General features: G+C 38.7%; 2 protein-coding genes across 2 annotated transcripts in view; one reads left to right on the forward strand and one right to left on the reverse strand.

The window, feature by feature from the left end:
• LOC128744370 (phosphopentomutase) overlaps positions 1-23,402 on the reverse strand; it is a 100,470-nt gene extending 77,068 nt beyond the window's left edge. Inside the window, exon 1 of the mRNA XM_053841335.1 lies at positions 23,190-23,402. The gene's annotated coding sequence lies outside the window, so the exon portion shown is untranslated. The remainder of the gene's footprint in view (positions 1-23,189) is intronic.
• Positions 15,729-22,677, forward strand: LOC128744372 (acylphosphatase-2). The gene is made up of 3 exons (XM_053841337.1): positions 15,729-15,798; positions 21,195-21,321; positions 22,563-22,677. Exons 1-3 carry the CDS (start codon positions 15,729-15,731, stop codon positions 22,675-22,677), a joined length of 312 nt encoding a protein of 103 aa, XP_053697312.1.
• Positions 23,403-27,045: the final 3,643 nt, after the last annotated feature.

Below are 27,045 nucleotides of genomic sequence, written 5' to 3' on the forward strand. Positions count from 1 at the left end.
CGAGGCTGATAATTCCCGAAGTCGAATGTAAAACCAAGTAGCATTGAACAGCTTACTTCTTACTGCTCACCAGTCACTTCTCACTACTAACTCTACAGTTCTCAATACAAAACTCACTGCTGTCTACTGATTTCTCACTCTGCACTTCTAACTACTCGTCACTTCGTTCTCACTCTGTACTTCTAACTACTCGTCACTTCTTTCTCATCTCACTTCTCACTACGCATTACTCATATATTCAAAGGTGAGGAATTTATGTGGTTCGTCGTCTTACGAGCAAAATGGTGTTAACACTTCAAAAATGATTCAACGAAAGGCGGCATCAGTTTTGCCAGCAACCCGCGGACATACTTTGGCTGTCTCTCAATCTAAAAGTATTGATCTTCTTACTAATAGCCGTGGGTTAGAGGGCAAGTTAACCTATAGTGAACCCTTTACCTTTAGTGAACCTCAGGCACAGTTTCGGGGTTTATTATTTTGTACTTCTTATTTCCGAGGATATATGACATGAAACGGAAAGTTCAGATAGGACATTTTCAACAAGTGAGGGTCCATTATACAGTTAACAATGCGCCATATGTCGCTATTAGTGGACCCTCTTCATGCAAAATGCACTAGAATTCCTATAATGGACCCGATCGCTATCCTATTGTAAACCAAAAGGTCCATAAAAGGAAAACGGACATTCTAAGTTATTTTGAAAATGTGTAAAATATAGAGATTTGCAACATAAATTGATATTTTTTTAGCGTTGATCGAAAGTTACTCGTATTGTAAGTGCCATCAGTTGCGTGTTTGGCGTTGCCAATTCAAAATAATTCGTGGAAGAAAGCCACTCCAGTACTAAATCGTCCACTAATGGTTAATTTACCCTATCCATATCTGTTCTGCCTTGCGCACAAAAAAATAGTTAATATTACGCCTTACCCCTATTTGACCTTGCGTCTTTTCGGCCTCGGCCGGATTCAGTCTCGGGTGCATTTCACCTTGCGTCCATTTGGCCTTGCGTCCGTTCGACCTTCCAAACCGCGATAATGCAAATTTTTAATCGATACTTTTAAGTTAAACTTTTTGTTAGTAACTTTCTCAAAGATACATTACCCATGGCATTGGCATTGGCGTTCGCCAAGGAAGGTCTAAGTTATCGTCTCGTCTCATCGGTAGCTTCTCTTCCTCGGACTTATTAGGTCCATTCCAGTAGTAATCTGGCTTAGATATCATTGCCAGGAAGACATCCGTACTTCTCTTCCTCGGACTAATTAGGTCCCTTCCAGTAGTAATCTGGCTTAGATATCGTTGCCAGGAAGAACATTTGATTCTGCTATTAATCCATTAGACCGTTAGTCGCATCCCAAGCCACAATTTCGATTTTATTTGGTCATGAAAACCACTATAAAAGTGCAATAAAACTCACATTGTTACTCGGGAGAGCAAGGAATATGTTCATATCTAAGTCCGAGCCCAAAACTAAATCCATGTTCAAGTTAACGTCCAAATCTGAGCTCAAGCTCAAGATTAAGCCTGCTTCAACCCTTCAATTCCTCAAGCTTGCTTAACAAATAGGAAGAAGTCGCCCAATGCCGGACAGCTCCCAATACCGGACACTTCTGACTTTCATAGTTCAAAACCATCTCATATCTCTCAGAGGCCATATGACCGATCTCATGTCCCGGACAAGTTCCTTCGAAATCTATACCGTGCTTGGAAGAGAGAATAACTCCGGAACCAAATGAGATATGACGATGATTTGAAGGTATTATGAAAGTAGTAAAAAATTTTGGGAAAATTCCCAAATTTACGCTTCACTTCCAGATGCAGATTAGCTAAAATTATATTGAGTATGTCTTCCTAGATTCACTTGACATCGTTTATGTGGCGCTAGGATGTGACAGAACTGTTTGCTCTTCGTTTGCTGTTGTCAAAATATTCACGAAATAATTTAATCGTCTAAATTTTATATTTTAAAGTGACTATTCAATAGACCATTCTTTTACTACACTACACTTTCTACACTAAACATTTAATCCGACACAAGATTTGAAGTGGACAGGCGGACCATAGCAATTTTAACATAAAAGCTGAATATTAATAAAATAGCTTAAATGAAATATAAAACCTGCGATATTTTGGCCTTGAAACCATTCCAAATAACAATTTTGAGTTTTCCGACACATTCGAGCCATAATAGGATTACACAGTTTCACTTCATTTGGTCCAAATACCCGTGTCATAATGGATTAATGAAATGCTTAATTGATGACGCTCCTTCAATGGACGTTGAATCTAATTACCGATTATAATACTGACGAAAATCCCTCTCATTAAAAGAAGCAAAACCCCATAACGGAATGCTAGCTTTTCGATTTTTAGAATCCCTAACAGAAAGAAAACGGTTTGTATAATTGGAGTTAACAAACGGAAACATGTGCACGCACAGCAATCAAACCATCAGAAAACTTTGTTTTGCAATCAACACAACAAAACACAAAACAAACAAGTGATTTTTCAAAACCGGAACATTTTTCCACAACACGAAAGTGGTTGTGATATTGACACTACCGCTAAACTGCCACTATCTGCGAAGTTGTGACAAGTTTGTTTGATTACAAACCGATGCAATCAAAATATTTGCATACCAACTGACTCGTTTCCACTAAACAGTACGTAGGTAGGTACCTACGTCGTTATCTGCATGAGCAAGCAAAAGTAGACAGTTTTGTGCTGCACCAGATTCCAGCGGCTATAATTGCAACTGCAATCACGAGATGAGCATGAACGAATTACTTCCAGTTGGTTCCAGCGAAGGAAGTACTGCTTGTTTTAATTTATGCAGTTGATAAACCGTTTCAAGGTTGTAAAAATTCAATACAAAATTCAGCCTTCAGTTGTTGCATCTGCCGGTGTGCGTTGTGCTTGTGACATACCCTTTTCCCGTTAGCTGTCAAGCGAATTGCTGGACCGGGCAAATTAGTCGAAAGTACTACTCATAAACTATTTATTGGAATCATGCTGCTCGATCTCATATAGTTGAATTAGCACAACGCGCAAGGAGTACTACCGCGTACATCGACAGTCGGTGGAGAAGCATCCGGTAAGTATTCACAAAACAATGCCTCTCGCTCTCTTTCACGCATTCGCCGTTTTATAAATGAATTCATACCTCTACCGTAATAAATTGTGCCACGAAGAACGGAGGCAAGCTAAATGACAGCGGCTGAATAAATTACTTAATTTTTGATTAGCTGTATTCACTGAATGACCAAGCGTCCGCTCTGAAATAGCACACTAACTGAATCACTACTATCGTGAACGGAGCGAAGTTCGCCAGATTACAGGCAAGGTCACATGTTGCATTGGAAGGGTTTCCGGCTTATAAATGCTGTAACTTACAACGCTCGCCAGACGCCAGCGCGAAGTCAATATTGATAGAAACAATACGTCCGTGATGCGTCTTTCGCGATGACATCCGAAGCAAAACCATAATCACCATCACCATCATACAATCGTTTTATTAGCGATTCCTGTTTCAGTTTGTTCGGCGTGGCGTCCATCTAGCATAAAATATTTCATCTGAAAATGGATTAATATTACAATGAACTTCAATAATGTTATTGTCGGAAGAAAAACCTAAACTGAAGACACTAGTGAAAAACACATCTTTTCCATCGCGATTGTCCTTCCTTCGCCTTCTTCTAGCTGTCCCGAGTTGGACAGTGTGCTGAGGTCATAACTCATCATCGCTGTCGTGTCAACATTATCGTTGACATAGCAAGCAGCAAAAATATTGACAGAGTAAAACGGCCGGAGCACGGTTCCAAGCAGTTTGTAGGATCAGAATGGAAGCGTGATGAAACGTCACGGAAGTGCTTGCTCTAGCTGTCTTTTTGATGATTTTTGTGTTTGTCAACGGCAACTTGTAGGTTAGGGTAAGTTCTAGTTCTTTCCACACAACGTACCGATATTATAATACATTATAGGTATATTGCACGATAATCCAATTCTTTTAACGAATCGCAATCATTTACTGAAACGTCCTCCCCAAAACGATTCTAATTAGATAATTTTGTGCAAGAACGCAGTAGAAGCAATCTTAATAAAGAATATTTCATTTTTCTTCACTGTCAGTGAGAGCACGATCTTGTTAAAAATAGCAATGTCACTGTCGAACATTTATTATCCCTCAATCTCAAGAACAGTTAATTTTAAACTGAACCAAATTTGGCAAAAACAATGCATTAGACGTTGCTGTCATTGCAGTTTTTATAAGCGAAAAAATTACCTTTGAGTCGACCGGTTTCGGATAAAGTGTTACCCAACGACGAGGCGATGTCCAAATCCTATTCCTAGCTACGCTACGGTAAAGATAGACGTGACCAACAGTAATGACTCTCAGGTCTCAGGCATTGCTCCAGTTTTGACTGGATCATTCTTATTCCCAAACATTATTCCTCAAGTAGTTAGAGTATGAGTTTACTTTCCCTGTGATCGATAACTTACATCAACAATGAATTTTTTAGTCTTCAGTTATAAGTTATTCTGTTGATGTAAGTAAGTTCAGTTTAGTCTTTTAGTGTAGGTAATTATCTTCATCTCATCTGACTTCAACAAAACGTTTTCACTCGAGTTGACAACTGTGGCATCACTCAATATTATTAACACCTTAACTACTACGCGAGTTCTTGTTTACAACAAGTACTTTTGCAATACGATAGTTTCCTTTATAAGTAAACAACATACTGTATTTCATAAGCAATAAAATCCTTGGCAGTCAAGGAAAGTGCACTAAAAAGAAACCTATCAGAATTGGTTCCGAAACCCATCCTAACGTTAACATCTCGTTTGCATGAATTTATTTTAATGACATTATAATGTTATTGCGCCGTTCGTTTCCCTTCTGTTTAGGAAAACGCCAATAAAATTCGGTTCGTTTAGTATCAATTTACAGGAACAGGAACATTCGTTGTCGTTTACATCCGCAGCCAAGCAGTTGGCAGCAACCGATAGGGTGCATGTGTAATCTTAATACAATGATCAGACGACGACTTTGGCTCGCTGCACCGGGGCGGTAAACGTGTTTTCAATTTTTCGAGTAAAATGGTTTGACCCGACAAGTAAAATCGAAATCAGTTGTAAAATTAATTGATCAAGACATTATGGTTTACATTACCGTTAACGATTCGTGTAGATTTGATTTTAAAAATTATTTTCCAGTTTTAGCCCGCAACTTAACAACGTCTTGTTTTTGACGATTCCATATGTTGTAAGGCTGCAGTTGATCGTAATAATCCTAATACGTTATGCATAATTTGATTAAAACAACCGTGCATTAAGTTTTTTTTCAGCGTTTACAATTGTCTAAGTAAGATAGACATAATCTGATTAACTGGGTAAGAGTGGTTGGCTCAATGGTGACAATATTCTTACAAAATGACTAAACAAGCAAATCTTCACTTGCACGCGGCAGACTCTTACTTTGCAGCTAATCTTTCTTGATAACACATCTTAAGCTCACGGTGATATTTCCTGAGCAAATCCGGGGCACGTTTTCCGTTGGACCTTCTATTTACCTGTTGTTTGTGTGAAGTGATACAAAAATAAGTTGGCATGATTATCAGCTTCCCGGTGATCTAAAATAATGTCATATTGAACACGTTTTTCTTCTACAGTCGTGTCTCCTACATTGTGGACAGACAGGAGAGCTTGTCTATTGTCTTCTTGGAACTACGCCAGTAAAATTGTCGCGACTGCAGCTAGGACAATCACTACATACCACAATATATTGCTGTAACATGCGACAAGCTTAATTATTGCATTTTCATGAAGCGCCAGGTTCAACAGTTTACCTTGTGACCAAGGCAAAACGCATTCGTATTCTTTGCGCAATTCACTTTCAATGGCACAAGCATTCGACGGCGTTGCGCTAGCTGACCTTTGGCAAGGGTTTCAAGGGGCTATTCTTTTCGAGAATTATTGTGGTGAAAAACGAGTTCGTTATGGCAAATTTCTTCCATTCAAATCCCAACAAGAATATAAAGGTTCAATTTTCACTCTGCTCGCTGCCCGGTGATGGTTCCTCAATGGATGTGAAAAGATCTTTGTCAATCAGTTTCTTTCGTTTACTTGCTGCGGAAACGGACGGACGGCGAAGTCAGCTGTGTTGATTTCGCGCTGATGAGATTCAATTTAATAACAAAACATTCTACAGTGGTACAAATGTGTCAAAGGCTACAGCCAAGGGTTTGTTTTCTGTCGGATGCTCGCGCAACGCACCGAGTGACAAAAATAGCACCGACTTGCGTAAATATGTCTAAGATAACACGGTGTGGCATGTGACGTAATGTGTTTCGGTGGTACACATTTTTTCCTGTCACTAGTGTCATGAACTTTCTAGATTCATACCGCATGGTAAGAGGGAGTCCTGTGCAGTCGTTTTTTTTTTGTTGCTTTAATCAGGGGCAACGTTGAAGATTTATTGAAAGGATAAATAAAAATGGTAAACTATAAATTCTAAATTTTGAACTAGATTCAATAAATTAACTTAACACATCAAGTACTTTCCGAAACTGGAAAAAAACCATCGCAGAAATAAGATGAATCAAAGCATATCAGTAATTAGAATATGATTTAGCCAGGCTAACCATCACATAAAACCATAAAATTGCACTTGACATTATTTTAAAATTGGGTCTTGAAATTAAACTTGAACTTAAAGTTATATTTGAAATTGGACTTGACATAAAACTAAAAATAGGACTGAAATTTGAACTACAAATTAGACGTGAAATAGGACAAAATTGAAATAGCGGTTAAAATTGTACTGAAATTAGAATTAAAAGGTCAGCAATAAGGACGATAGTGAAGACATTCTCCAATAGGCACAAAACCCTATTATATTTTTAACTAACGTTCAATAATTTTGGATTTTGTATCAAACTACAGCTTTGGAAACTGAACGTAACGCACAAGTGGACATAATTTATACAGATCTGAAAGCAACATTCGACCGTATTGATCGTATATACTGCTTACGATTTTCGTATCTTATCTTACGCCTGGGAGCTTCCCAACGGTTTGTCCTGTGGTTGAAATCGTTCTTGTGTGTCAGAACTTTACAAGTCAAGCTTGGACCGGACTTATCTATCTATACCTATAAAAAAGGATTTCTGTCTGTCTGTCCTGTGTTCCTTATAGAATCAAAAACTACTGAACCAATCGGCGTGAAAATTTGCATGTAGAGGTTTTTGGGGTCAGGAAAGGTTTTAGTGATGGTTAGAGACCCCTCCCCCCACTAAGAGGGGGGGCTCCCATACAAATGAAACACAAATTTCTGCATAACTCGAGAACTAATCAAGCAAATAGAACCAAATTTGGCATGTGGGTGTTTTCGGTGACAAGAATTTATTCTAGGGTAATTTGAGACCCCTCCCCTCTTTATAAGGGGAATTATAACTCCTCTCCCCTTTAAGAGGGGGGTTTCCATACAAATTTCCTCATAACTCGAGAACTAATCAAGCAAATGGAACCAAATTTGGCATGTGAAGGTTTTCGAGGGCAACAAAATTTTCTATGTTGAATTAGGACCCCTCCTCACTTTAAGAGGGGGGGCTCCTGTACAAATGAAATACCAATTTCCTCATAACTCGAGAACTAATCAAGCAAATGGAAACAAATTTGGCATGTGTGTGTTTTTGGAGACAAAATTTTTTTCTATGATGAATTGGGACCCCTCCCCACTTTAAAAGGGGGGGAGCTCCTATACAAACGAAATACAAATTTCCTTATAACTCGAGAGCTAATCCAGCAAATGGAACCAAATTTGGCATGTAGGTGTTTTTGGAGGCAAGAATTTTTTCTACGATGAATAAGAACCTCTCCCCACTTTAGGAGGGGGGCTCCTATACAAATGAAATACATATTTCCTCATAACTCGAGAAATAATCAAGCAAATAGAACCAAATTTGGCATGTGGGTGTTTTCGGTGACAAGAATTTATTCTATGGTAAATTGAGACCCCTCCCTCTTTATAAGGGGAATTGTAACTCCTCTCCCCTTTAAGAGGGGGGGCTTCCATACAAATTTCCTCATAACTCGAGAACTAATCAAGCAAATGGAACCAAATTTGGCATGTGAAGGTTTTCGAGGGCAAGAAAATTTTCTACGGTGAATTAGGACCCCTCCCCACTCTAAGAGGGGGGGGGCTCCTGTACAAATGAAATACAAATTTCCTCCTAACTCGAGAACTAATCAAGCAAATAGAACAACATTTGGCATGTGGGTGTTTTTTTTGGTGACAAGAATTTATTCTATGGTGAATTGAGACCCCTCCCCTCTTTATAAGAGGAATTATAACTCCTCTCCCCTTTAAGAGGGGGGGCTTCCATACAAATTTCCTCATAACTCGAGAACTAATCAAGCAAATGGAACCAAATTTAGCATGTGAAGGTTTTCGAGAGCAAGAAAATTTTCTATGGTGAATTAGGACCCCTCCCCACTTTAAGAGGAGGGGCTCCTGTACAAATGAAATACAAATTTCCTCATAACTCGAGAACTAATCAAGCGAATTGAACCAAATTTGGCATGTATGTGTTTTTGGAGACAATTTTTTTTTTCAATGATGAATTGGGACCCCTCCCCACTTTAGGAGGGGGGGTCCTATACAAACGAAATACAAATTTCCTCATAACTCGAGAACTAATCCAGCAAATGGAACCAAATTTGGCGTGTAGGTGTTTTTGGAGGCAAGAATTTTTTCTGTGATGAATTAGGACCTCTTCCCACATTAGGAGGGGGGGCTCCAATACAAATGAATTACAAATTTCCTCATAACTCGAGAACTAATCAAGCAAATAGAACCAAATTCGGCATGTGGAGGTTTTTGGAGGCAAAAATATTTTCTACGGTGAATTAGGATCCTTCCACACTTCAAGAGGGGGGGCTTCTACACAAATGAAATACAAATTTCCTCATAATTCGAGAACTAATCAAGCAAATGGAACCATATTTGGCATGTGGGTGTTTTTGGAGGCAACCATTTTTCCCATGATGAATTAGGACTTCTTACCTTTTTAGGAGGGGGGGGGGGCTCCCATTCAAACGAAATACAAATTTGCTCATAACTTTAGAACTAATCAAGCAAATGGAACCAAATTTGGCATGTGAGAGTTTTAGATGGTAGAATTTTTTTTTCTGTGGTGTATTACGACCCCTTTCCCTTTTAAGAGGGTGGGCTCCCATACAAATGAAATACAAATTTCCTTATAATTTGAGTACTAATCTAGCAAATGGAACCAAATTTAGCTTGTAGGAGATTTTTGAGTCTTGAATTTATTTTATGATAGTTAGAGACCTCTCACCCCTGTGATAGGGGGATATGGACTTTCATACAAATAAAACAGAAATTTTTGCGAAACTCAAAAACTAATCCAACTCGAGAAATTCGAGACTCTTCCATAAAACATTAATCAATAACAAGACCACAAAAACTATCTATAGTAACACTAGATCATTCAGGACGAGCCGGTCGCGAGTGTTGCCGGTGACCCGCCGTCGGAGGCGCCGCCCACTGGGGGGCTTGCAAAACTCGAGATAGTGTCAAAGATCATCCGAGATTCATGATTTATGTACAACACAGGTTAATTTGTGGCAATACGAAGTTTGTCGGGTCAGCTAGTTATCTATATTTTCAAACAAATCAGGTGTGCCCCAGGGTAGCATTGTTGATCCTCTTTTTTCATTATATTCTTCAATGACCCAGCTCAAGCCATAGATAATGGTTGCAGACTATAGTTAACGCCGATGATTTTAGAATCTTTCTGACGATTCGTGATACCGAGAATTGTTATTAGCTGCAGTCATTATTAGACAAATTGATGACGTGGTGTAAACTGAATTGTTTGATTTTAAGCACAGCACATTTAGTGAAGTGATTATTTTTCATCGTACTTAACTGCCAATTATCTTCGAGTATGCCACTAATAGACAAGAGTTATTATAATTATTTATTATTAATTTATTTACTTCAATTGACACTCAGTCTAAATGAAGATGCAATACTATGAATGGGAAATGCCGACTTGAGTTGAGATTTAGTATCCCATTCTCAAATCGGCATAAAAACCCATTATCTTTTTGATTTCACAACGTATTATACACCTAAACATACATAAAATTCACAACATAATACATGAAATCTTGATTAAGTTAAATTAGATCTAATTCTAGCTTTCAAAGCGTTCGTCGTTATAGAAAAGTCATAGTGGTCGTAAACGTCATTAAATACAGAGCACATCGCCTGGATTGGTTCGTGTTGTCCGTATTGAGTGCGGTGGAAGTCGAGTCGAAGAAATCCACGAGACCTTAGCGGTCGAGGTATTACGTTTATGTTTACCAACGCCAGAAGTTCAGGAGCATCAATTTCGGAATTCAACAATTGGGCGACAAAGACGGCTCTAGATAGATCCCTCCTTTTGCTTAACGTTTCGATAGTCAGCAGCTTACAGCGGTCCTCATAACGAGGAAGGTTACGAGGATCCGACCAGGGTAGAAATCTTAGTGCATGTCTAATAAACCTCCGTTGCACAGCTTCGATTCTAGCTGACGATACATTTGTATACGGGCTCCATACCACAGAAGCTGTGTCCAGAATGGATCGTACAAGCGAAAAGTAAAGAGCACGCAAACAATATGGATCACGGAATTCATTGGCAATACGCATGATAAAACCCAAGTTGCGATTTGCTTTAGCAATAATGTTCGAGTAATGGTTGTGGAAGGTCAATTTAGCGTCCAGTTCAAGTCCAAGGTCTTTAACAACACTGATGCGTTCCAGACTAGCCCCTTCGATGTGGTAGGTGTACACGATCGGTGTTTTGCTGCGAGTGAAGGTGCTGATTGAACATTTAGAAACACTGATGATGAGGTTGTTTAAGCGGCACCATCCCGTAAACTTGTCGACTAGATCTTGCAGAAGTTTGCAGTCTTCCACTGACCGCACAGCGATGAATATTTTAAGATCGTCAGCGTATAACAACTTGCGGCCAGGCGGTATAACAAAACAGACGTCGTTAAATATATAAGCAATAGTAACGGCCCTAAATTACTTCCCTGTGGAACTCCAGATTCATTGCAGAAACTGTACGATTCAGCGGAGCCTAACTTTACTGAAAGCTGACGATTTGTAAGGTACGTTTGAAGCCAGCTTACGAAGCCTTCAGATGCACCAAAACGTCTCAGTTTGCGAAGCAGTATTTGGTGGTCAATGCGGTCAAAAACAGCTTTAAGGTCTGTATATACTGTGTCCACCTGAACTGCAACTTCCATCTGACGTAGGCAAAATGAACAGAACGGCAGTAGATTCGTGTTAATTGAGCGTTTAGGAAAAAACCATGTTGAGTTAAGCAGACTAGATCACATTAATAATTTTATTAGCATTTTGGATCGAAAGCTGACATTTTACAGACACCGCACGGCGAACGTATCTAAAGCCAAGTAGACAACTTGGATTCATCCCCAAAATAGGACGGGACTTCAAGAATTCTCATTGCCTGAAAGCATTGTACTACTCACTTGTACGTCCTATACTTGCAAATGTCTGCGTGATTTGGACTCCGTACCAGCCCGATTGAAAGTTGCCAATTGAACATGTGCAGAGAAAATTCACTCGTCCAGTTTTAAGAGATTTGCCCTGGCGTGATCCCGTCAATCTGCCAACAATATATAATTACCAATAAAGCATCGCAAATTGAACATATAATGATATCTCTAGCCCATAGGAGAGTTAAGCAGCTTAAGCAGCTTTTTTTGGGTTATCGAACTCTTAGACAATTTTTAACATGTATCCTTGTTGTCTATGTGCTTTGTCGATGATATCTGACAGATGATTCTAAAAAATTAGCCTTGTGTCGATCAAATTTCCCAGATCTTTGATGCACTCCACACGTTCAAATATCAGATCGTTAAGTCGATAATCAAAATCAAAACCTTTACGAATCTATTTACGATGGAATGAAATTACGACACATTTATCAACGCTGAACGTCATCCTATTTTCTCGGCACCAATTGGAACTTATTTTCTAAAAAAAAACGAAAAAACTAAATTTAAAGCTTTGGGAAACAACTGCGCACATAATCAATTTTCCAAAACAATCTACCACAAATGAACCAAGTGGAAAACTCAGGCCATCAATGATTTTGGTTATCAACTTATCACGGCTCGACCAATGGAACAAGTTTCATCTTCCATCCCTCCGGCATTTATGAATTGTCCCAAGATTGGTCTACAGGGAGTTCGCGGTAGTCGACAGAAGCTATAAGCGATGGAGTCACACCCGCCAACACCCAACACCCGTTTACCAAAAAACTAGTGCGCACTATTGATAATGAGAATTCGCCACCAAACCCCAAAAACCAACCGCTAGCAAGTGCAGAGAGGAATATCTTGTTCCAGTCAGGAGTGGACCAGCCTGATTTACAGCTCGACCTCATGATGTAGCAGTACTCATGATGTAGCAGTACTTTTGAAAGAAAAAACTGTCAATAACGAAATCAGAATAGCACAGCAAATTGACGGCTGAAATGAAGCTCCAGTCAACTTTTGTAGTATTAGGTCGATTTCAATTACAGCACTCGTGCGCTAATTGCACGTCCTCTAACTGCACCGTCTTTTAATTGCACGTTCGCTAGTTGCACGATCGTGCAACTAAAAAACAGTTAACTGTCAAACTACACGTGGTTTCCCAGGTGGTTGCTATAAACAAAAATGCAGCGTTGCCGAATGCTAACTCTCTATCTCTGCATTACGTAGATACATTACAAATAAATTCTTGCAAATTTGGCTAAACTTTGACTAATTGAACACATATTCATTAAGCTTTTAGTTCGTTTGTAAAAATTTAGATGTTCTTCCCAAAATTTAGCGTACGTGTGAATGCATGTGAAGAGTTCTTTACAGTGATAACGCATCACGTTTTACAATAAATATTGGCAACTATCGTGCAATTAAAAAACGAAATTCGCTAATCGCATCGCCTCATTCGTGCAATTAGCGAACGAGTGCTGTATGTTAAATTTTTATTGTTTTCGAGCATTTACAAGCTAACTTTAAAAAAATGTCAAAGAAATCATCGTGGCTGTAGTCCTTTTAGTTTTTGGAACACATAGATCGTAAAAACATTATAATTAGCATACGGTAATATTTAAACTACTATAAATCCAATGAAATGAAAAAAATATGATGTTAAACTTACTGCATGTAATGAAGTGCATGTATAAAAATTGGCTCTCTGTGACATTTCGATTGAATTATTAGACTATTAATACTCATGATATCTAAAGCTTGCTTCATTTAGAATTGGAACAAACTTTTGCTCATATTGTGGCGCTCTTGGTAAACAGATTTGGAAGTTCTTGGCGCCCACGTGTCGGAAATTTTATTAGCTTCACCTATGTGCTGTGTATTTTTGACATTTCGCAAAACGACTGTATTTTGTAAACAAGCAACAGGGAAGCCGAAAGAAGGGAAAAAATTTTGCACAGTTATTTGGAAAATCCATTGTGGTCTGCATCTAGGCTAGCTAAATAGCTGAAATTGCCCAGAAATACTGTATGGCGCGTTATCACACGGTATAAGGAAACGACGACGACGATTCGGAAGCCTCAGGCTAATCATCGAAGTGGAACTGTCGACCGGAAACTGTGTGGTAAGATTTTGAAGAGCATCAAAAGGAATCTGTCGGACCGTGATTTGGCCAGAAAATTCGGTGCTGCCCATAGCACCGTGAGGAGAAATCGACTCCGGGAAGGAATCAAGTCGTATCGAGCTAGCAAACAGCCAAACAGGTGCTAACCAAGTTCGACGGGTGTCTTCTGATGGACGATGAAACCTATGTCAAGGCTGTATTCGGGTAAATGCCAGGTCAAAAATTTTACCTGGCAACGGCTCGGGGGAATGTTCCAATCGAATTTAAATTTGTTTTTGCCGACAAATTTGCACGAAAATTTATTATTTTGCAGGGCATTTGCAGCCGTGGCAGGAAAACGAAAGTTTTCATTACAAATAAGACAATGACGTCGGAACTGTACCAAACTGAGTGTCTCTAAAAACGAATTTTGCCGTTCATTCGATTCCACCACCATCCCGTGATGTTTTGGCCAGATTTGGCAAGCTGTCATTACAGCAAAGTCGTTCAAGAATGGTATGCAGAGAAAGGGGTCCGGTTTGTTCCAAAAGACCATAACCCACCCAATTGCCCCCTGTTCCGCCCTATTGAGAAATACTGGGCAATCATGAAGAGGAGACTCAAGGCAAAGGGAAAAGTTGTCAAAGACATCAATCAGATGAAGACCTGGTGGAATAAGATAGCCAAAACGATGGACGAAGAAAGTGTGCGCCGCCTAATGAACCATGTTACAAGAAGAGTTCGAGAATTCCTTCAAAACCGTGACGAATCTTCCAGAATTTCTTGAAAATATGAAGAAAATGCTACATTTGTGTAAGAAAAGATCTAGAATTCAATAGAAAATAACTGAAATACACGCAATTGTTTTTGTTCCAATACTATCTGAAGCAAGCATTATATAATTACAAAACCTTTTATGTTTTTACACTTCATTGAAACCGATTTCGGTTTCAGGTGTATTAAATTAATAAAACTAATCGATGAGGGCAGTCACCCGTTCGAATTTCTAATGCATTCAAAAAGACCATCTGAACACAGAAAATAAAGCAGCTCAGCATTTTCAAAATGATTTTATCTTTCCTCAGATAGAAAGTGATTGGAGGATTTTACAACTGCAAAATATTGTTTGGTGGCTTCATAAATAGATCACGAATAAAAAGCAAAAAACACTGATTTTAAAACGCATTTCGTCAAAAAACGAATCAACATGAATGACATTTCTCTTTTCTTTTTTCTTTTTTTTTTTTTTGATCCGTACGAAATTTTGGCATAAACAAGTCACTCAATACTGGAAAACTCTCGACCGTTTTGTCATTTACCATTTTGCGTCGTAACTTTCAAATGTACAGCCATCCGTTTTTTAACGCGAATGCAACGGCCGATAAACTGCGCTTCGGCTGTTGTGTCACATTGACAAACTGATTTAGTAAGAAATCAATTGAAATAATCCTAAAGGATATTTATATAAGAAGAGATGGCGGCAAACGATCGGACACAGCCACTCGATGAAAATCGTTTGCAAAAAAAAATACAAAACATACCACGCCAAACAAATATGCGCGCCTTCGTCGCTCCTGTTCTTGCTGTGGCCACTGGCCACTATTCGCGGATCGATCATGTGAGCGATTCGCGCGAGCCTCCCACCCACCCGCCGGTGGAAAGCTGATCGTCAAGTGCTCGGAAAGTCGATCAAATGGATTGCGCATTCTCCGCGAGTGGTGACGAGACAAAAAAAATACAGCAGTGACGAAAAACAGTTGAAACTAATTACAGCACCAGACCGGCATCAGTCGTATTTTGGCAGCCGTTATTCGATCAACGGAACAGGAACAACACGGATAGTATCTACTAGAAGGAAGTCTGAGTTTTGTGAAAGTGCATGATAGAATATTTTTAGCCGACCGGGTCCATTGTCAACTAGCGATCGAAGACAATAAGTACATAGCGGTGCAAAGTGCATTCGGCAGTACGCTTCTAGAACTTTCTAGACATTCAACAAAACTAGTGCATCCAACAGTTCGACAGTCGAATAAATCATCCAGCGCTCACAATGGGTGTTCAGGATGTACAGGATCACATGCCAGTGCAGTGCGACTTTGAGATTTTCGGTCAAGTGCAAGGTGCGTTGAGAAGAACTTGCGTTATACAAATTATGTTTCGCTTAGAAGCAGACAACCAATGGAATTATATTATGGTATCCTATGAATAAGCTATGTATTATTTGTCGAAAAAATCATAATTTTCTGTTTGACACACGGTGGAAACTGAGTGCTTCAGATATCCAACATTTATTTTTGAATGCAAACCCGCCAACGAATCTGTGTAGCGAATTTTATAGCAGCTTCTAGAAATAAAAATATTTTTAAAATTCGATTGTTCCACTTCAGCTCAAGTGTGATGCTACTTGAAACCATGAATCTCTCGTGGTAAGACAAAACAACCGTGCGTGTCGACAGCAGCGAAACTAAGCCTCAGAGCAAAATTAGCGAGCAAAATGAGCTCAGCTGAGCTGTCTTCTGTACGATTACTTTCGTTCGCCACCCAAAAGTTTGATAAGCGGCGCGCCACAGTCGAAATTGCGCTAGATTTAAAGGTATTTTAAATTCCGATGTAAGTGACTGGCTCATTCAATTGCAATTGCTTTTTGTTTCGATTAATCGTCTCTTGAAAAGCTCGAAAAATAAAATAAAATTTGTTCTGAATGGTTTCACATTTAAAAATGTTGAATTACACAAAAATCGTAAGTATTTCAAAGTTAACCGAGCGTTGCGTCGCGTGTCAGATGTCGAGATTCTACTGGAATCGATCCGATATCCGAAGGATCACTGGCGACTTCGTTGAGGCTAAATTTGTCACTGGAAATTTAAACTAATCAACATGTTTGTTTGAAAAACTTTTAAAAACTTACTTCACTGACTTATTTTGCGGAATCACAAAATTAAAATAATTAAAATAATGCCTCAATTAAAATCTGCCTCCGATCAAATCCAATTAAAATCGGGCTACTCCAGGAAAATGTAATGCACATTACTCGGATTCACCATAAATCCCAAGATTCAGTTGACTGAATCGCTTTTAAAACTTTGGAAGCGTCTTGGAGCCACATTTCACACAACTTTTACTATCCATAATTACGCATATCGATTTTTCACACAGCAATTTGGCTTGATTTGGTTTGATAAATGCGGTTTATGTTGTACTTCGTTAGATTTTCTTTTGCTTCTTATATGCATGTCTATTGTCCATTTTTTTATAATGGCAGGTTTTTCTAATAGGTTCCATGGGTTCTAACCCGTTTATAGTTGGTTATAACTAATAGCTTGGTTCGATTAGCGGATCCCCCAGCCAGGGTAAAGACGAACGTTCTACAAATTTAGTAAGCATTACTTCAATGATCCTCCCTTGCCAAATTTTGCGCTTTTCACGCCTTATCCAACTCTGTTTGGATACAACATAAAACACCTTTAATTTGACCCTTTGGGAAAGACTATTGCAATAAAAAATTAATTAATGCCTGACCTCAGTATAAAAATTAAGCCAACACAAAATGAGGTTGATTTAGTTCATTTCTTGCCTAGACGCGGTCAACATTACTCTTCCTAAACCCTACCGGCTGTCACCGAAAGCACAAAGTTTCGTAGGGAATCATCATCGGATTTGCTGAAATGTCACGAGTGCAACGGGCCCACGCATTTTTATTTTTTTTTAAAGGATATGATACAGTCGATTCAGACCAGCTATGGCAAATAAAGCACGAATAGGGGGTTTCGGACAAATTAACGCAACTGATCAGAGCTACCATGAAATCGAGTGATGTGTTTCGTGTGTATCTCCGAGATACTCTCGAGGTTCATTCAGCAAGCGGCGAGGATTAAGACAAAGTGAAGGATTATCCTACATATACAACAGCGCTTTTGAAGGGACAATTTGACGCACAAAACCCTCATTAGACTGGTAGTTCTTTATGGACTTGAAGCTGTGACGCTGCTCACGGAGGACATATGAGGACGAAGTGTGGCGGAGGTGTATAAATCACGACCACGAACTACATGCGCTGCTTAGAGATATTCTCATTGTTCGTCTGGCGAAAGTTGGCAGGTTCGTACGGTTCGTGCCAGAGCCGGCGTCACACAACGCACGAGGCTCTGTGCAAAATAAGCAGTGAAGCCTTTTTTGTATGGCAATGCTTTTCTGAAAGACCACTCTGACAGTCTTAATGATCGTCTTTTGATCAAGGCTCAGATTGCTCTACTTAGTTTACGGACTGTTCAAACCCCTTGATGGAGTTGAGCTAGATAGTTGTAATCCTGTGCCGCAATTCGGTACTACATGGTTAATAAAACCAATGACCTTTTGGGATTTATATTCAATGCTTGGTATGGTGCAGGAAGGAAACTTTCATAGAAGTTGTGCCTAGATAAAGCAAGAGCCCTGTAATCGGTTCAGAGGGTTCAGAGTTACAAAAGCGGCAGAGTTTTAAATGCTAAAGGGCGGTACAGGGTCCAGTTAGGAGTGCCGTGATTGTGCATTGTTCACTACGGGTTACGTTGAGTAGTATATTAGCTACTGTGAGATTTAGCAAGATAAACTGTTTAACTTTTGTCTACAACCTGTATTTGATTCCAACGGGATCCTTTCTTAACAGCATAATCTAGGCAGGCAGTCCAATTCACTTTTTATCCAAAATCATTCCGACAAGTTTGGACAATCAGGAAATTAATGGTATAGCCACTGTTTTTGTGGAGTTTATGTTAAGCTCCTCTTGTAACTATCATGACATGGTGATGTTTAGAGCTCCTAGTGACATGCGACTTAAGTACTGCATCAAACTTTCCTCTGACGATAAGTTCTACGTCGATGGTCTAAGCAATAGTCTCATGACCAATGTCCAGCGCAAGGGGGAGTAAACTCGTTGTGGACATCCTTTGATCACCCAAATCGTGACCGACGTATCTTTCAATGTTGCTGTGCTTTCACTGCTCGAAAGCATTGCTTTAATTTAGCTCATTATAATGTGGTTAATTCCCTTTTATAAAGCGAGCCGTATTAATTGATGTGTAGGACGTATTATCGACAGCGCTTCCAACATCAAGAAAAGCACAAAGTGTCCTCTCTTGATATTTGAGCGATTTCTCAATTAACGTTACTAAGCAGTGCAGGGTGCTTTCCGTAGATTAACCGTGTTCGTATGCATGCTGATTTCCATGCAACAGACTTCTTCAAAAATTCATTACGGATATAGTTATCTGTGATTTTCTCCATCGAAAAAAGTTGAAAAAGGTTGCTGAGCTCGGAGATTATAACGTCGTAAAAAATTGGTAAAATACCATCCAGACCTGAAGATTTCATTAGTCCAAAAGAGCTAAGTGCTCATATGATCGAAGCCTGCGTGAACAATCGACGTGCATGCAGAGCTAAATCGCTTGGCATTTAACTACCCATTCCAAAGCAGCGAGGCCTCTAATTCCATTGATTTTTGCATTAAACACTTTGCACTCTGCATTTAAAGAAAAGAGAAAAGAATCATGCATATATTTTTGAGCAGCCAATTGTGTTGTATACGATTAGGGATTATCCACTAGAAAATTTTTCTGGAATCATCACTAACCGCGAAGCGACCGCACGGGTTTGCCGGCCGTCTATGGTTCCGTAAGGATGCCGGACGATAGAGCAAGGCAAACGACTCTCCTCAACAAACCTACTGGCACCAAAAACAGAGGCGCCCAACATGCAAGATGGTTCGGCCAGTTCGAAAGCGATTTTCGACTTCTGAGAGGTATAGGCAATTGGTGATGAGTGACCCAAGATTGAGTTGAATGGAAACGACTGATTGAAACAGCACGAGTCATCCCGCCGCTATGCTGACGACGATGGCGACGACAAAAATGATCTCTTTAAGTACAAACAAAAGCTGAGCGCACAGTTAAGACCTACTAAGCCATGAATGTGGATAACCCGTTGCAGTACATAATCCAAAATAAAGTAGGTAATTGAAAGTAGTCAAGTTCAGTTTGTGTTGAAACAAGGTAACATTTGGAGACACTAATTGTTAGCAAGTTATTCATACACCACGCCTCAAATAGGTCAACAAGCTGCTGCAATCTTAAACTGTCAAGTGTGGTTTTGATGAAATGGTATATCTTAACAGCGTCCTCGTAGAATAAAGGGCATTCAACTGGCAGCAGCATAAACAGCTCGTAGATAAATAGAGTGAAAAGTAATTGGCCCAAGTTGCTTCTTTCAGGAACACCTGAGAAATTGCAAAACAGACCGATCTTGACGCATAAACTGCGACCAGTAAGGTGAAAGCGATATTCCAAGTTTCTCCATCTGGTTAACAATATTTCGTGAAACTCTTTTTTGATTAAAGCAGAGGAACGTTTGGTGCGAAAAATGTTAGACTGAATACTGGGCAAGTTTCGATCTGCGGCTAAAAATATTGGGCTTAGCGTGGCACCGGGACTCCAACCCGGAATTTCTCTCGGGTTGGAGTCCCGGTGCCACGCTAAGCCCAATATTTTTAGCCGCAGATCGAAACTTGCCCAGTATTCAGTCTAACATTTTTCGCACCAAACGCTCCTCTGCTTTAATCAAAAAAGAGTTTTACGTTTGACCGCGATTAAGTCAGTACCAGTAAAAACAAAAAATATTTCGTGGTCGACACGATCGAAAGCGGCTCTTAAGCCTGTATATATCGCGTTTACTGGACTTGAGCTCCTCTATGTGATTTAAGCAGAATGAAACAAGCTGCGTTAGATTGCTAGGGAAAAATCCATACCGACCAATGGATAAGTATTGCGACCTACACATATAAAATGCGTTGTTGACTACAACTCCTTCGAGCAGACACAAAGTGACGTGATACCAGGTCAAACATCAATTTATTTCTTGTCATCGATTTACAAAATACACGTCGAAATCAACTTCGGTAGTAAAAAGGGGTCGACAATAGAATTGTAGTTCTTAGATCCTCTCCAAGTTTCATACAAAAGGAACTATGAAGGAGGAAGGAGGAAAGAGTTGAGGAGTATTTTTTCGTTTATCGATTTCCACCTCAACAAAACTAATTAAAACTGCCTGGGAACTAAATGCAACAATTTACCCATTAGTCTCTAGCTAGTACGACATGCAAATTAGTCGCTGATGCTCATGATATGATACATATGATAAGCGAGCCGTATAACCTTGGCATACGAAGCGAATAATTGTTATAAATGAATAATTTCAGTGTTTTAAGTGCAATACCTAAACACTCCAGAGGCACGCTAAAGGTTTAGCCGGTTTAGCATATTTCCTGAAAACTTCACCCAGAGTTTTATATTTAGCATACGTATCAATTACCTAAAAGCACTTCCACTAACCAAGTGCTGTCAGCGATAATTTATTACAGGCTCAGGCTGGCACACACTTGTCTATCGGTTGTCTGTCAATTATGCATTACATATAAACAAGTCGTAAATTTACTGACCTTTATCCTCCCTCTATTTTGCCGGCTTGTCGTCAACCTGATCAACAGGATGTGGATTCACGAAACATTGCCGAGACAATTGCTTAGCACTTGGCATAAAAGGATGGGTAAAGAACTCCAAACAAGGCACAATCATGGGCAAAATGCAAGGAGCGAAGGCAGACGTTAGCAAAATGTAAGTATCCTGCTGAAAACTCCCTTAATAAAAGATGACTTCTTACTAACGTTTAGGTTATTCGATACATCATTCATCGAATGCATCACATCGTATCAAGTTACGAAGGCCCAATATATAATGTAGATGATTTGAAATTTTGTGCGCGAATTGGCGTTGGCGTAATTTTAAAAATACTTCAACCACATAACTTTTCGTTACGTCAACTATGTTTCACTCGAAAACAGAAACCACTCTAAGGCGCTTCTACTCATCCAACAGTGTGCTTCTGTCACTCTGATGTTATACTCTACAGGGTAGTAAACTGAAAGAATTTCTGTTATGATCAACTACAGACAAACGTGGTTTTCCTTAATACACGTATGTTGAGTTCGTACCAATTTTCGAACCTTCCTCAGATAATAAAAATAAGAAAGGTAAAAATGTAAACCTTGTTAATCAATCGTATAGCAGAAATGTGGCGTTATGCAAATCGGTCAAGAAAACTCGTAAGAAGGTCGTGCAACTCTCCTTTCAACTAGCTTTTGTCATTCGCGAAAAATGTATACAAACAAAACGTTTTGACTCTTCACACATCATAAGACACCGCTACTGTACTGAATTCCTTTGAACCAAACAGAATTTGATACGATAAAATATCTGTGTCTCTCGAAAGATGTAATAATTCATTCTAACTCATCTCAGCCGTTTCGATCCCGAGCGATTCTTTTAGTGCTTTTGTTTTATTAGCAGACATTTGGCGATCTAACAGGAATGTAAACATAGCCAAAACCTTTGATACGATTAAAAAACTAAATTGAGAACACGAAACGTGAATGAGCAATAAATTACATACATTGACCCGCTTCAGATAATACTTGCAAGAATTAAAATAATGACCACTCTAAACTCAAACAGATTAGATAAAAGAGATATATTTTAAAGAAATATAATAGTACCTAAACAAATTGGCAAAATGGAACTCGAGGCATAATTCTTCTCTCATATTATATGATACATATTATTATGATAATAGTATAATAATACTTGACAAGAATTGTTTGACGAATGGGCAACTAGAGACGCCTGAGTGACCCAACAACTTTCTGTCTTAATATTTGCCTACATCTATGAAATTTTCAGTTGGATAATATGGATAATTTATAAACTATTACGTTTCACATCCACACTACAGTGCAGTACACATCATATTATGAATTTACAATAATAGTTTTCTTTTTTTGGTTTCTGTTTATTTGCAGGGTTGAATGGCTGTCCAAAACGGGTTCGCCAGGTTGCAAAATCGACAAAGCAGAATTCACCAACTGGGGAACACTCTCGAGATTTGCATTCACAGACTTCGCTATTAGATTCTAGTATGTATCCTATTAATTTAAAGTGCACAACCCGCGCATTACTGTTGAGTCGCTCAATTTAGGGAAATGATAGTTTTCCAAAAAGAAAATGAGCTTAAGCGAATGATTCGGATGAAATGCGAGTTGTGTATATTTACGGTTATTGTTATGAACCAGTAAAAGGTTATTGTTCGGTGCATGTATGCAAAAACATATCCCTTTTTGCAGAATGAACAGAATATATGTGTATATGTGTTATAGTTAGAAGATACAGCTATTTTACTTATTTTGATTCAAATTGCTTAGTTAGAGCAATCACTAGGCTGAAAATATAGTAGCAATGTAGAAGCACTAAACAGCTTCGTACTAAATCAATGAAATACCGGTATCGGAACAGTCAGTGAACATTTAAGGACTTATATATACGACTAATGCTACAGTTTTGTTTGAATCCGATGGAATCTATTTAGACACAACACTGTTAAGTAAATAAGTTAAGCATATTCAAATAAAGAATAGTTATTTATTACTTACGTTCAAATCTATTATTGCGCTTGAATAAACTACCGTTGTTTCTTCTAAAACAATCGAATCGTAGCACCGTTTCCTATCAGAAAAAATAACTGCGAGGCACTGTTCAAAGCTACCACCACGTCAAACGGAATAAAATGGATCTAAATATTGAGAAATAATCGTAAATACAATTTTTAAAACTCGACCGGGCAACGAGGTTACGGCAAAATACGTAAATATTGTACAGCTGGCTACGGATCGAGAGTAAACAAACAACAAAAGTGTCACTGATGCTAGAGTGACTATATACAGAGTGGCGACAATGTCAAAATTGGAATGATAATTATCTGTCAGTGTCATTCCAATCGAGCAGACGACCTATCCAACGCGTATGCAGGAAAGAGAAAGAAAAACCTTGGAAAAGCCGCATTGCATACATTTGGGATGACTTGTCGCCACTCTGTATATAGTCACTCTAACTGATGCAATAATAAATCAACAGGTGACAGATCTAATATCCAGTGCCGCCAGATTTTTCTAACAAACTGCTCGAAAACTGCAGACCAAAACTGCTGGAATAAATAAAGAAAATTGTCAGGTCAGCTACGGCATATTTTCAGAAAATCTGGGAATCTGTTCCTTAAGGGAACATGAACGACTAAAAATTTTGAAAAAAATCAGAGAGGTTGTGTACAAGACACGACCGCATATATAGGTGACGCAGGACTACGTAAGTCTCTTTGTAGTGATAGTAGCATGTATTCATGCTTGTGATCAGCGTTACCAACCGGTTTTTACGAAAATCTGGAAAACGAGAATAAAAATGTCTGGAAAAATCTGGCTGCCATTTGGTCTAATGGAAGACAACGTTTGAAAAACGTCTTTTTTTGTCTGATTAGGCATCAAAAAGTCTGGAAAATCCAGACAAATCTGGAAGGTTGGCAACGCTGCTTGTGATCATTCGATTCTTCACGTATACATGCTATAGTTACTATATATATAGTTCGGCGGATAGAAAATCGGGAGCCAAATAAACGTCAAAAGCGGAGCTAAAAGCTTTTCAAAATCCAAAATGCAGGAGTAATGTTAAAAAAATACACTTTATTTTCATAGAACTAGTCATTTTCAACACCCGCCAGTGATTATTTTTCGTAAAAACCTGCACATTTCACCATAATTTCAAATTTAATTTCATAAATCAGTGATGCCAATTCGCCTGGTTTTCTATCCGCCGAACTATATATATAGTAACTATAATACATGCTATATGCAACATATATACATTATAGTTACTATATATATAGTTCGGCGGATAGAAAATCGGGAGCCAAATAAACGTCAAAAGCGGAGCCAAAAGCTTTTCAAAATCCAAAATGCAGGAGTAATGTTAAAAAAATACACTTTATTTTCATAGAACTAGTCATTTTCAACACCCGCCAGTGATTATTTTTCGTAAAAACCTGCACATTTCACCATAATTTCAAATTTAATTTCATAAATCAGTGATGCCAATTCGCCTGGTTTTCTATCCGCCGAACTATATATATAGTAACTATAATATACATGCTACATGCTTGTATGTAACGTTTATCAAAGTAGTAACATTGCATACGTTCAATTCTCAAAAGATTGTGAATTTGAAAACAATTTAACAAAATCAAGAACACAAACTATTATAATCCTGCTACCTTACTGAAATTAAAGATTGTTTTCATTATCCATGGTTCCCACGTTGAAGGGATTTTATAGTGATGGGCAATCCGCTCCTGATCCATGTAAAAGATCCGGATCCGTAAAAAGAATGACTGATCCGTGAATCTTCTCTTTTAAGACACGGATCTTTCCCGTGCGACTTTTAGTTTGCAGCGAACTTTATTAGGTTTTATTTCATTGATGACAGTTCTACTTAGAATTTAATTTTATGTCTTATCTAGTAGTTCTTCGTTCTCTTCACTCTATTTTAGGTTGCTGTCATGAAGGCAGTCTACTGACAAGACAGGATAAAACAAGATCAGAGACAACAGGCCGTATGAATAAAAGAGTTAGAGCAAATGCTCCCATATGATTTAAACGGGAAAAGCAAAGCAACCTGTTTTATTCATACGGCCTAATGGCTCTATTCTTCGCGCGCTTTAATAACAAATTAAAATTTGTATTTGAATGGAAATGTCTCCGTAACCATAATGCATTTTAACAAAATGAGAGAAAACCAGATCCCTGTCACGACAGTTGCCAGCTGAAGCCGCTTCCGATAGTGGTGGTAATAGAGGTAGACAACAAACTTTTAAACAAAATTTATACGAGACAACGCATGTATTTAATGCTGCGCAGTATGACGAATGCAGCGTGTTCTTTCCCCTCTTTCGTTTATCGTAAAAAATAAAACTATCAAAAGTCAGAATTTTTCCTTTCTTACGTTGCCGATAATAAACAAAACGAACATGTTTCATTATCTACATCCCACATGCAACAAATTTTCTGAAGCATAAAACCGCATGTGATTGCGTAATTCTTACAGCTGCTGTCAAATTTGACGTAAAATCGAGCCAGCAAGCCTGGCTCAAACGGCTTCAAGAAAAATGTATGAGAATGACGTTCGTGCCAGGGATGTGGAGAAAACCCGTTTGAAATCACTAGCTTGTACGAGAAACGCGTACACGTGAAGCATGCATGGCCACGCAATCTCCGTAGAATCTTCTACAGAGTTATGTCTTTCTCTCTATGGAGTAACATTGACTCTTTTTCTAAAATTTTGCCTGAAGAGTAGAGAAAACCCCAGTGTAACTAAATATGTTTATTGTTTATTGTTTATTTTCTATGGATGTAACTAAAGGTAACTATGGATGTTTAATGTAACTAAAGATCCGAGGAACCGTTCCGAAGATCCGGATCCTTGACTAAATGAATCGGCTCTGATCCGATCAGTCTAGTGATCCGTTTTGCCCATCACTAGATTTTACCAATTCAATCCTATTTTATCAACAGCACATCTTTTCACTACACTTCTAATGAAACGGCAAGCATGCGTATTCATACAGAGTCGTATTATAACCGAACCGAAGCACATTTTTCTAACACAGATATCAAATTCGCCGAGGTTTAATCGTCTCGCAGTAAAGAATTTGAGATCTGTTGGGACAACGAACTTATGCCATTTTTTCTGGCACACTTTCCTAACACAGACATTAAATTGGACTAGGTTTATTCGCATTCGTAAGAAATCTGTTGGCACGAGGGGGCTTTGTCACTCTCTCTGGCGTACTTCCCAAGCAAGGACATCAAAATGGTCTAGGTTGAACCGCGGTGTTAAGAAATCTTGTTGAAATGAGGACACTTTGTCACTTGTTTTGGTTTACTTCCCAAGCACAGATATCAAATTGGTATAGGTTTAGATCATCGTAAAGAATCTTCCAGCCAATCACGAAGCGAAAACTCTGGTAAAACATAGGTTTATTATTTGTAATTTTTCAATAGTTCAACATCAAGAATCCATACTTTTCTTCATTTGGGCCAATTCTTAGAAGATTTTCCGATCGATTGGTGTAAGAATATTGAAAATCGATCGGAAAACCGCTGAGCTACTAGCGCTCAAAACCTTTCATTTTTCGTGACGCTCGCATTTTTCGATTTTTTGGAATGACACCCTATCTCAAAACTTGCCGTAAAACGTAGTCCTACGTCAAAAAAATTAATAAGTCGGTCAATACTGTTACCGGTTAATAAGTAAATGTGCTACAGCTGTAGTGTTCGGTTATAATATGACTCTGTATGATTACGCATGCTTGCCGTTTCATTAGAAGTGTAGTGGAAAGATGTGCTGTTGATAAAATAGGATTGAATTGGTAAAATTCCTTCAACGTGGGAAACCATGGATAAT

Source organism: Sabethes cyaneus, chromosome 3 (genome assembly GCF_943734655.1).
Source record: "Sabethes cyaneus chromosome 3, idSabCyanKW18_F2, whole genome shotgun sequence".
NCBI classification, from domain to species: domain Eukaryota; kingdom Metazoa; phylum Arthropoda; class Insecta; order Diptera; family Culicidae; genus Sabethes; species Sabethes cyaneus.